The sequence below is a fragment of the Callorhinus ursinus genome, unplaced genomic scaffold (genome assembly GCF_003265705.2).
Source record: "Callorhinus ursinus isolate GAN/ISIS: 27379988/994484 unplaced genomic scaffold, GSC_fseal_2.0 scaffold31, whole genome shotgun sequence".
NCBI lineage: Eukaryota > Metazoa > Chordata > Mammalia > Carnivora > Otariidae > Callorhinus > Callorhinus ursinus.
This window is the reverse complement of record NW_027397093.1, coordinates 8,870,248-8,882,489: the sequence shown is the minus strand read 5'-3', so window position 1 is coordinate 8,882,489 and position 12,242 is coordinate 8,870,248. Positions and strand designations below refer to the sequence as shown.

The 12,242-nt window shown below is 39.4% G+C and overlaps 1 protein-coding gene across 14 annotated transcripts in view; it reads right to left on the bottom strand.

The window, feature by feature from the left end:
* The window catches only part of KCNMA1 (potassium calcium-activated channel subfamily M alpha 1), a 746,792-nt gene that overhangs the window by 239,059 nt on the left and 495,491 nt on the right, over nucleotides 1-12,242 (bottom strand). For all 14 annotated transcript variants that reach the window (XR_012374213.1, XM_073878759.1, XM_073878761.1 and 11 more), the window contains exon 6: nucleotides 1,689-1,764. Coding sequence is in view for 13 of the 14 variants with exons in the window: in XM_073878759.1 (XP_073734860.1) it covers nucleotides 1,689-1,764 (76 nt within the window). In the remaining variant the exon portion in view is untranslated. The remainder of the gene's footprint in view (nucleotides 1-1,688; nucleotides 1,765-12,242) is intronic.

Sequence of the window (12,242 nt, the reverse complement as noted above, 5' to 3'; positions counted from 1 at the left end):
TTTAGTGGGGCAATTGTGACAAAGGTAAGCGTGGAGGGCCACTAGTTTATCGATACTTTTAATTTCAAGAGTAGTATGAGTCCATTGCCCAGAAGAGCCATAAAAAGGGAGAAGGAGCCAAGAAAGGTTCCTGTCGCCCAGAAGAAATAGGAAGAATAACAATATTCACTCAATATTAGTAATACTACGTACTATTAAATGGAACATCAATAAATGTTCACCCCAGGGTAATAGAAATGCAGCGTGGTTGGGACACACTAGACAGGACTTCTACTGTAGTAGATGCTCGTTTGCTTCTTACCTTGGCTAACAGAAAGCGAATTTACCCCACATGCACACAGATGAATAGTTATCGAGGAGAAACCGATGTGGAATTAAAACAAACTAAAATATCCAAAAAATAATAATAATAAATAAAAATAAATTAAAAATAAATTAAAAAGACAAACCAAAATAAACAAGAAAACACAAACCCCAAAGAGGGAGGCCAATAGCCTGTCGCATGTGTTGGCAGTGACAGGTTTGGCAAACTAAGTCCCCAGCCTCAGTGACTGGGAAAACGATGCTGAATCCAAGGCTCCCAAAATGCAGGTGTATTAATTATAAATCACAAAATCCAGAAGTGTCCTGTTTTTAATCATTTATCAAACACGTCAACCTAAGAGGAAATGGAACATTAGCAGTGAGCTTCTTAAAGTGTAATTTCCTATAAGAGAAATTTATGGCCTGTACTTATTCTCCATTAGAGGACGTCTAACCTCTTTTATTAGTTTATTCATCAAGGCAGCCTGGTTTCGGGCCAGCTCTGCAAACCCGCAGGTCATCAGGAAAGGGATCTCTAGGGGATTTTTCCTCCTGGTCCAGTAGTGTTTTCCAGATCATGACACAGTTAACAGAAGTCGTCACGGTGCATTCGGCAGGAGATTTTTAGGTATTCCCCAAAAGGCAATTCACAGAGCAAGCCCCAGGGACTACCCTGGCTATAAAGTGAACATCCAAAATGCACTTTGAAATGAAATGATTTTCTGTTTGTAGTATGAGGTTTCTGATTGTCTCTCTCAAAGAGCACTGCTTCCCTTGCTTTTACGTTCAGGTTTAATTTCTTATTTAGTGATGTAATAAAGGGGTGATTCAGAACCCGGGAGCAAAGACTTCCCAATCAATGAGCTGCTCGATTCCTCATCCACTGGGCACCGTCTCTCCAGGATGCTATGGCCAACTTCCAAGCAACCCGCACAGCCCCCCAAAACTGTCTCCTTCCCCCCATGCACAGCTGTTTCTCTGTTTATCAGATAGTCCCCAGCTCTGCAGAGGGGAGCAACCCAAGTCCTACTCTGGGCTTTCTCCAGATCTCTGTGTTAGATCACTCTGTTTTGGGGTTTTTTTTTAAAGATTTTATTTATTTATTTGACAGAGAGAGAGAGAGCACAAGCAGAGGGAACGGGAGAGGGAGAAGCAGGCCCCGCTGAGCAGGGAGCCCGATGCAGGGCTCAATCATAGGACCCTGGGATCATGACCTGAGCCGAAGGCAGACGCTTAACGACTGAGCCACCCAGGCGCCCCTAGAGCACTCTTTCTGAGAGTAACAGAACTCTCACCTTACAATGATGAAAACAAAAACACCTGATATTTACAACTTGGCAATGGGGGCCAGAGCAAGGAAAAAAATGTGAATAGGAACATCTTACCTTGTTTTAAGGATATTCAGAAACTGCAAAATTTCTGAAAACTGTATCAGTCTGAGAGCTCTTAAAAATCTCAAACCTGGAAAGAGAAATGAAATAGAGACACATTATTCTCACTGCGTGGTTTTAATGTTCACACTCTGCCGTTTGATCTACAGCTGCCAAGGTTGAAGGGATATGAAGTTCTTGCAGAAGATTAAACCATCCGGTACCTTGGACATGGTCCTTCATTCTGATTCTTGACTGGTTTAATCTCCGCTGGTAAACTTTCTCATTAAAGGAGGCCTGTTTTGAGCCATTGCAGAGGAAGGTGGGGAAAGCCCAGTTAAATGAGGCTTCTCTCTTGTCCATCTCAGAATTAAAGCACTGTTTCTAAGTTACCTACTATTTTGAGAGGATTTTGTCTCTGAAAGATCCTGGGAATGGGGGAGGGTAACCTTTACGCTAAGAGCAGATTACAAACAAATCGGATAACCTGATGATTTGATTTTTTTTTAATTTTATCTTCAGCTGATAAAATGAAGAGTATAGTCCACAGTGTGATCTGTTTTCTAGAAAACTTCTATATTTTTCTCCCAATCAAAAAAAAAAAAATCAGATCAATAAGATCTCACACCGCATAACTTCAGGATCCAAAATGTATATATTTCCACTTTTACTAAGCATCAAGATAAATGTCTGTCCTTTCTAAATTGGCAACCTCTGCTGAATGGAAATCAAGAGCCAGCATTTCTAGACAGCAGAAGAGAGGCGGGTACCGGGAAGGAAGCTACGATCCAGGATTAGAGAAAATACAAATTATTGTCGTGTTTTAATAGCCAGGGGTAATATATATTTCTGTTGAGATCAAATTCATGAGTCAAAAACATTCTGAGTCACTCATGGTGCTTTCATGCTTGGCCATCAAGTAAGAAAATTACTTACAAAATGCTGATTATCACAGCTTTGAGATAGTTTCAATATCACACCCTTTGCTAAGGGGATTTTCTTTTACAGATTTTCGGAAAGCATCTTGTCAAGCGCCCCCACGTGCCAAGTGCAGTGCTAAGCACAGAGTGGGCTAAATTGGTGACAGGCAGCTCTTAGCCGTTGGGTGAGACTTCATTCTGCCCCCATCCATGAGGCAGGAAGTGGTGGGAAAAAGCTGGGGGAGTCACTGCAATGATCAAGGGAAGGAGACAGATGGGAAGTTCTCCACTGTACAGCTCCACATTGGACCCAGTTAGATTTCGCCTTGTTCAAGCATTAGGGGGCAAGGAAGGACTAATCCAAAGCCCAGGAGGGGAAAAAACAAAAATCTCACTGCACAAGAGGGAGAAAGGGATAATAGCTCAAAAGGGAAATTTCTCATCTAAAAAGGTTTTACCTTCATGAACAGAAGATTTTCTCAGAAGATGCTGGCCTTCTATGCCAAGTGATATTTATGTTACTTTTATTAAACCAGAAAGCACAGAGATGAGAAGGGATGTTGATGAACTGAAGGCCCAGGAGTTGAAACACAGTCCTAACAGAACTGATGAAAGGTTCACTTAACGCAGCTGAACACTGCAGAGAACAAAACTGAGAAGTAATCCCAGAACACAGAGAACATAAAGAAAAGGGAGCAAAAAGGATGAAACCTAAGAAAATGGAAATGGAGGGGAGATCACAGAAATCCAACCCATGAATAAAATGTTCCAAAGGGAAATACAAACAACCTGTAGATTATAAGTAATGGCCGGGACATAATCGAAAAGAACTTTCTAGAAAGGAAAAAAGGACTCGAGATTAAGAGGCAAAATAAATGACCAACTCTTAGAAACTCATGTCGAGGAATATCTGCCCTTTCTTTTCTTCAAAGTTTAAGTATTAACATAAATTAAAAAATAAAGTGTCAGGGTGGAGAGAGGGTCACCATGAATGCCACAAAAACTACATGATTTAATAGTAAGTGTAAATGACAATGGGCAACACTCAGAATCTTAAGACAAGGAGAATCTAGCCCAAGACTTCTATACCTGTCAAGCACTTGTTCAACAATAAAGAAAACAAAACCAAAAAAAAAAAAATGTCTTCAAAAACCCAGGATCCCAGAAAATATATTGTTTGTGCAAAATATTTTCAAAGTTCTCAAGCCTCATTCAGTCAGAAAGAATAGCAGAGGCTGAGGGGTATATTTTTAATAAACTCTACTGTTGGTCCTAAGCAACCAGGCCAACCTAGATGGCTGGTTTCAGTCCAGCATCATCGGCAAACACTGCTGGGAGATAAAGTAACACATTTAGAAACTTGAGGTAGAAGACTAGGAGCACGGAAACCTGTCAGGACACAGAAGGATGCTTTAGTGATATATCAAGCTGCTAAAGGTTTCAGCCTGAAAATCCTGTGTGTGTGTGTATGTGTGTGTATTTATTTATTTATGTTTATGTACGCATATATATATTTGCATATATTTTGTTTTCATTTATGGAATGAAAATGACCCAAGCTTTGAACTGGATTTTTCTTTTTACTGTAGGTGATACTCTTTGCATCCTCCATAATTTGTCTGTAGCTTCCCACATTTTAAAGTGACTCACAAAAATATAATAGAATAAAAGCTTCCCTTGTAATGGAGCTGTATGGAAATAAGGGTAGGAAACACTGTGAATGCAGAGCCACGGGTTCTCTACTCTTGCTAGAGGTGAACTGTAGATCTAGCTCTGAGCACTTTGTCAATAAAAAAGCAGGGAGACACTAGAAGATTAACAATGTACAGGAGAGAAAAACAAGCTGGTTCTCAGGGGAACAGTTTTTCCCAGGATGGAGACAAGAAAGAACTGGGTCCCAGAAAAAGCGACCCCAGATGATGCAGGAACATTCTCATGGGCTGAACAATGGTGGGCTTTTATTTGACTGCCTTGTGTGGGTCATTTTCATGGCATTGGCCTTCATTAATACAAATGAGTAACCAAAGTTCTACGTGCTAAAAGAAAGCAGTCTGCATTTTATCCTTAGATTAAACCAAACTGTCTGGAGAAATGGTCGTCTGAAGCACGTACCCTTCCGCTCCCTAACTGCTTTCTGCCCTTGACCCTGCTGGCCGATTCTCAGCATAGCAGCCAGAATGAACCTGGTAAAAAGTAAAATAGATCACGCCTCTCCTCTGCTCAAAATCCTCCAATGTCCCCATTTCACACAGAGTAAAAGCCAAAGTCCTCCAAGGACCCAAAGCAACGCCACCCCATTTCCTTCCGGATCTGAGGGCCTCCTCCTGCTTCTGACATTTTTCTCCTTCTGACCTGGCTGCCTTCCTCCGTGATCCATCTCTGCCGGTAGAGGCGCACTCCTGCCCCGGGGTCCCTCACCATGGCACACGCTTGTTCTCTTCCCCGCATGGCCGCGGGATGCATGCCCACACCTCCCGCAGGGGTATCCTTCATGCAGCCACCTCAGTGAGACCTGCCCTGGCTACCCCACCCAAACCGCAAGCCCCCTCCTTCTCCACCCCCCAAATTCTTGCTCCTATGCCCACTTTACTTTTCTCCACACCATGACGAAGCACTAGCGCCTTATTTACCTAAGTGATTTACCTCTGACTCCTTAGCCATAGCATCAGCTCGATGAGGGGAGGATGTGCGTCTGCTCTGCTCGTGGTTTTAAATTTGTGCCTGGCGTAAGGTGAGTGCTCCATAAATACCCACCTGAACTGAAGAAATGGATCAGCCTTTTGAAAAAGAATGAGCAGAGAGTTAAAGGGTACATATTCTAAATTCAGAATACTGAGACCACCCAGGCAGGGTGGTCTTTTCCCGAAGAAAAGAGCCATGAGCGCTGAGGGCTCACCTGACAGGTGAGGGCTGACACCCTTAGGACACCTAAAGCATCCTAACCAGGGAAAAGCCACAAACCATGGTCACTCTGCTGCACCCAGAGAGGTCCTATAGAAATACAGACAGCGACTCAAATTACAAAAAGGAGACCAAGAAAAGGGAGAGGTGGAATGGGCAATGCCTCATTGACAAATCATTCATCTTCTTTACTTTATAACATTGTATTCTTATCATTTATTCCCTAACTTAAAATCTCTGAAATAAAATGATATTCTAGGAAAATATAAAATGACTCTGATAGAGAAGAATATGTAAAGAAAAAAATGTGTGTGTACCAAAAACCATAATTTATGCCCCCACAAAGATACAGATGAGTTCAAGTGAGTTCCTTTAAATATTGAGAAATAGTAAACTTCTCCATTATATTGTCAACTAATTAAAATGGACTGTTCTCTCATTTTCTGTACTCTGCATTGGTTTAGAAAGCTGGAATTACCCAGACATAGGTACTCCACACATTGAGGGGAAAAAAGGCAAGCTCATCACACTAATGACTAACTATAAGAATCCTAAAGAAAACACTTCTATATCATATCTGAGACTATATTAAATGAGTAACACACACATGAGCTGTAGTGGATATTGTGAGGCACAGCCCAGGTCCCTTCTTCAGAGATCTTTATTCTTTTTTTTTTTTTTTTGAGATTTTATTTATTTGTCAGAGAGAGAGAGAGCACAAGCAGGGGGAGTGGCAGGCAGAGGGAGAAGCATGCTCCCCACTGAGCAAGGAGCTCAATGCAGGACTCAATCTCAGGACCCTGGGATCATGACCTAAGCCAAAGGCAGACACTTAACTGACTGAGCCACCCAGGCACACCAGAGAGATCTTTATTCTTCCCTGACTCGTGAAGAGGTCTCACCTAAGGTTACACACTTGCCACATATGGCCCCCAATAACCAGTAGATGTGGGGACAAAGACTCGCTGCCCTGCCTCCATTTGGGACAACCTTAAGGAGCCATCCAGCTGTAGAGTTCTACATGGCATTGGCTGAAGCCTCTGTTGCAACTGTACCAGAGCTGGAGCTCTCCACCCAGTCTTAGTACCTTCATCTCTCGACTCATACCTTGAAGACACAAAGGTTCAAAATCTTTGGGATGCAGCAAGAGCAGTTCTAAGAAGGAAGTATATAGCCATACAGGCCTATCTCAAGAAGCAAGAAACATCTCAAATAAACCATCAAACCTTACACCTAAAGGAACTAGAAAAAGAAGAACAAAAAAGCCCAAAACTAGTAGAAGGAAGGAAATAATAAAGATCAGAGTGGAAATAAATGAAATAGAGACTAAATAGAAAAATAGAAAAGATCAATGAAACTGAAGAGCTGGTTCTTTGAAAAGATATACAAAATTGATAAACTTTAGTCAGATTCACTGAGAAAAAGAAAAGGGGGACAGAATGCAAATAAATAAAATAAAAAATGAAGAGGGGGCTGCTTAGCTGGTTCAGTCAGAAGAGCATACAACTCCTGATCTTGGGGTTGTGAGTTTGAACCCCCCCCATTGTGTATAGAGATTGCTAAAAAATAAATAAATAAACTTTAACAAAAAAAGGAAGAGGAGAAGTTACAACCAGTACCACAGAAATACAAAAAAATATAAGATATTACTATGAAAAATTATATGCCAACAAATTGGACAACCTAAGAGAAATGGATAAATTCCAAGAAACATATAGTCTTCTAAGACTAAATAGGGAAGAAATAGAAAATCAGAACAGACTGATTACTAGTAACAAAATTCAATGAGTAATCAAAAAACTCCCAACAAATAAAAGTCCAGGACTGTATGGCTTCACGGGTAAATCCTACCAAACATTGAAAGAAGAATTAATAACTATCTTTCTCAAACTATTCCAAAAAAATAGAAATGAATGGTTCCAAACTCATTCTACTAGGTCAGCATTACCTGATACCAAAACCAAACAAAGATATTATAAAAAAAAAAAAAAGTACATACCAATATCCCTGATGAACCTAGATGCAAAGGTCCTCAACAAAATATTAGCAAACCATATTTAAAAATACAAAAAGAATCATTTACCATGATCAAGTGGGATTTATTCCAAGGATGTTTCAATATCCACAAATCAATCAACATGATATATCACATTAACAAAATGAAAGATAAAAATGGTATGGTCATCTCAACAGATGCAGAAAAAGCATTTGAAAAAATTCAACACCCACTCATGATAAAAGCTCTCCACAAAGTAGGTATAGAGAGAAATACCTCATCATAATAAAGGCTATACATGACAAACCCACAACTAACATGATACTCAATAGTGAAAAGCTGAAAGCTTTTCCTGTAAGATCGGGAAGATTACAAAAATGTCTACTCTCATTACTTTTATTTAACATAGGACTGGAAGTCCTAGCCACAGCAATCAGGCAAGAAAAGGAAATAAAAGGCAACCAAATTGGTAAGGAGGAAGTAAAACTGTCACTATTTATAGATGACATACTACTATACATAGAAAACCCTAAAGACTTCATTAAAAATCTATTAGAACTGAAAAATGAATTCAGTGAGTTATAGGATACAAAATCAATATACAGACGCCTGTTGTGTTTCTATATGCTACTAACAAAATAGCAGAAAGAAAAATTAAGAAAACAATCCCATTTACAATTGTACCAAAAGAATAAAATACCTAGGAATACATTTAACCAAGGAGGTGAAAGACCTCTACTCTGAAAACTGTAAGATATTAACAAAAGGAACTGAAGACAACACAAATAAATGGAAAGATATTCCATGCTCATGGATTGGAAAAATTAATATGGTTAAAATGCCCAACCTACCCAAAGCAATTTACAAGTTCAATGCAATTCCTATCAAAACGCCAATAGGATTTTTCACAGAACTAGAACAAATAATTCTAAAATTTGTAGGGAACCACAAGAGATGCCAAACAGCCAAAGCAATCTTGAGAAAGAAGAACAAAGTTGGAGGTGTCACAATCCCAGATTTCAAGATAAACCACAAAATTATAGTAATCACAATAGTATGATACCAGCACAAAAAACAGACACAGAGATCAATGGAACAGAATAGAGAGCCCAGAAATAAATCCATGCATATACGGTCAATTAATCTACAACAAAGGAAGTATGAATATACAATAGGGAAAAGACAGTCTCTTCAATAAATGGTGCTAGGAAAACTGGACAGCTACATGCAAAGGAATAAAACTGGGGCACTTTTTTATACCATACACAAAAATAAACTCAAAATTGATTAAAGACCAAAATGTGAAACTTGAAACCATAAAACTCCTAGAAGAAAACATAGGCAATAATCTCTTGGACACCAGTCTTAGCCGTATTTTTCTGGATATGTCTCTCCAGACAAGGGAAACAAAAGCAAAAATAAACAATTGGGACTATATCAAACTAAAAAGCTTTTACACAGCAAAGAAAACCATCAACAGAACAAAAAAACAACCTCCTGAAAGGAAGAAGATATTTGCAGATGATATATCTGGAAGGGGTTAATATCCAAAATACAGAAAGAACTCATATAACTAAACACCCAAGAAAACAAATAATCTGACTTAAAAATGAGCAGAGGACCTAATTAGATACTTTTTTTCCCCAAAAAAGACATATAGATGGCCAACACACACATGAAACGACACTCAACATCACTGATCATCAGGGAACTACAAATCAAAACCACAATGAGATATCACCTCACACCTGTCAGAATGGTTACAATCAAAAATATAAGAAATAACAAGCATTAGTGAGGATGTGGAAAAAAGGGAACCCTCATGCACTGTTGATGGAAATGTAAAATGGTGTAGGCCCTGTGGAAAACAGTGTAGAGTTTCTGCAAAAATAGAAATACCATATGATCCAGTAATCCCATTTCTGGGTATCTACCCAAGGAAAATGAAAACACTAATTTGAAAAGATATATACAGCCCTTTGTTTATTGCAGGATTATTTACAGTAGTCAAGATATGGAAGCAACTGAAGTATCCATCGATAGATGAATGGATAAAGAAGATGTGGTGTCACACACACACACACATATATATACATACACATATATACATACAATGCAATATTACTCAGCCATCAAAAAGAACGAAATCTTGCCATTCATGACAACATGGATGGATGTAGAGTATTATGCTAAGTGAAATAAGTCAGACAGAAAAAGACAAAGGCTACATAATCTCACTTACACATAGAACCTAAAAAACAAAGCAAACAAACAGAAACAGACTCATAAATACAGAGAACAAATTGCCAGAGGGGAGGTTGGTGGGGGGACTGGAGAAATAGGTGAAGGAGATTAAGAGGTACAAACTTTTAGTTATAAAATAAATAAGTCATGGGGATGAAAAATACAGTGTAATAACTTTGTATGATGACAGATGGTAAATACACTTATCATGGTGAGCATTTCATGATGTGTATAATTGTCAAATCACTATGTTGTACACCTGAAACTAATATATGTCAACTATACTTAAACTTAAAAAAAGGCACCCTGGAGGTTATGTACCAGAAGGATAAGTATTCTGATAATACATGCAGGTACATTGGAGGTACTCAATACATGGTAATTTCATCATATGAAGCCATAGAATCAAAAAGCATAGGATTATATACAACTCAACAGAAAAATAACAAGACAAATAGAAAGTCCAGAAAGACACACACACACACACACACACACACACACACACACACTCACTCACTCACTCACTCACACACCGTATGTAATATTATTGTTATTTTAAATTATGGGTGAAATGATGATGACAATGATGAAATCTACTATTATTGATTGTCTACTATTCTTAATTACTTCTTGCATGCCAAAACCTTTAACTATAGTTTACAAGTACAACAGAAGAAAATAGTTAAGGATAAACAGACTAGACAGCGTGTCCAGCACACAGTTTTTAAGCAACAGAGCCAGGTCTCAACCCCAATTTGTCTATCTGCACAAAGCCCAAGCTTGTAAACACTGTCCTGCACAGACTTCGGCCAGTCAGTTCCAACTGCAGACATCTGTGCTCAAGTAAGCACTTTCAACAGATTCTCTTGCCAAAGGCTGCTAGCAATTTGTATTTCTACCGGTATGTAAATGGTCATCTGCCCACATCCCCACCAGGTTGAGTACTAGGATAAGAAAAGAAAGCAAGGAGGGAGGGAGGGTGGGAGGGAAAGTTAGTCTCACCACTGGAAAGGCCCCAAATAGAAGCACATCACTACTTTAGGTTTCTTTTCTGTCAACAAATGAAGTTAATTATTTTTCACATAATTATTAGTCATCTTATTTTCTTCTTTAAAGTGCTTTATAGTGGCGTTTGCCAGATGACCTGTGTCTTCATCTTATTAATATATCTGGGCTTTGTTGGGGTACTGAGTGGTTCAGTCAGTTAGGTGGCTGGCTCTTGATTTTGGCTCAGGTCATGATCTCAGGGTCCTGGGATAAGAGCCCAGCGATGGGCTCCATACTCAGTAGGGAGTCTGCTTGAGGATTCTCTCTCCCTCTGTCCCTTCCCCCATTCATGCTCTACCTCTTTTTCTAAAATAAATAAATAATTTTTTAAAATTTTAAAATTTTAAATATATATATGTGTATATATATATATTTGGGCTTTATTATGCTGTGGACATTATGCTATTACCTCCCACAGTTCGTCATTCTTCTTTTAATGTTGTTTAAAGGATTTTTCTAAGTCTAAAATTTTGCTTAAGGTGGGGTTTTCTCTTTTTTCTTTTCAGATTCTAAAGTTTGTTACATGGTCTGATATTTCAGTCTTCCATCACTGTTTCTTTTTGTTAAAATTCAACAATGGCCACCTCCAACATAAAAACAGATTTTTTAAATGCATCAACCTTTCCTCTTTACACATTTAAGGCAGTGGTTCTGAACCTTGGCTGCACATTTCAAACACCTGGAAAGATTTTGGTTTTTTTTTTTAAGATTTTATTTATTCATTTGACAGAGAGAGAGAGAGGGAACACAAGCAGGGGGAGTGGGAGAGGGAGAGGGAGAAGCAGGCTTCCCGCTGAGCAGGGAGCTCGATGAGGGGCTCGATCCCAGGACCCCGGGATCATGACCTGAGCCGAAGGCAGACGCTCAATGACTGAGCCACCCAGGTGCCCCAAACACCTGGAAAGTTTTAAGAATTACCGGTAACTGCACTATTCTGACTTCATGGGCCTGGGTTCAGCCAGGCAGAGGGAGTTCTAAGCTCTGAGATGATTCCAAGGAGCCATCAAGGTTGAGAAGCATTGCAAACTTTGTGTAAATGGGCAGATAGCAAATATTTTAGGATCTCTCACAACGTCCCACTCTGCTGTAAATGTGTGTAAATGAATGGGCGTGGCTGTATTCCAATAAAGTTTTATTCAAATAAATAGTCCAAAGGGTCTAGTTTGCTACACCTGTATTAGAGAACCACTATTCAGGGGCGCCTGGGTGGCTCAGTTGGTTAAGTGTCTGCCTTCTGCTAAGGTCATTGTCTCAGGGTCCCGGCATCAAGCCCCACATGGGGCTCCCTCTCAGCGGGGAGCCTGCTTCTCCCTCTCTCTCTGCTGCTCCCCCTGCTTGTGCTCTCTCTCTCTGTCAAATAATAAATAAAATATTTTCAGACAATGAATCATAGAACACTACATCAAAAACTAATGATGTAATATATGGTGACTAACATAACATAATAAAATAAAATTTTAAA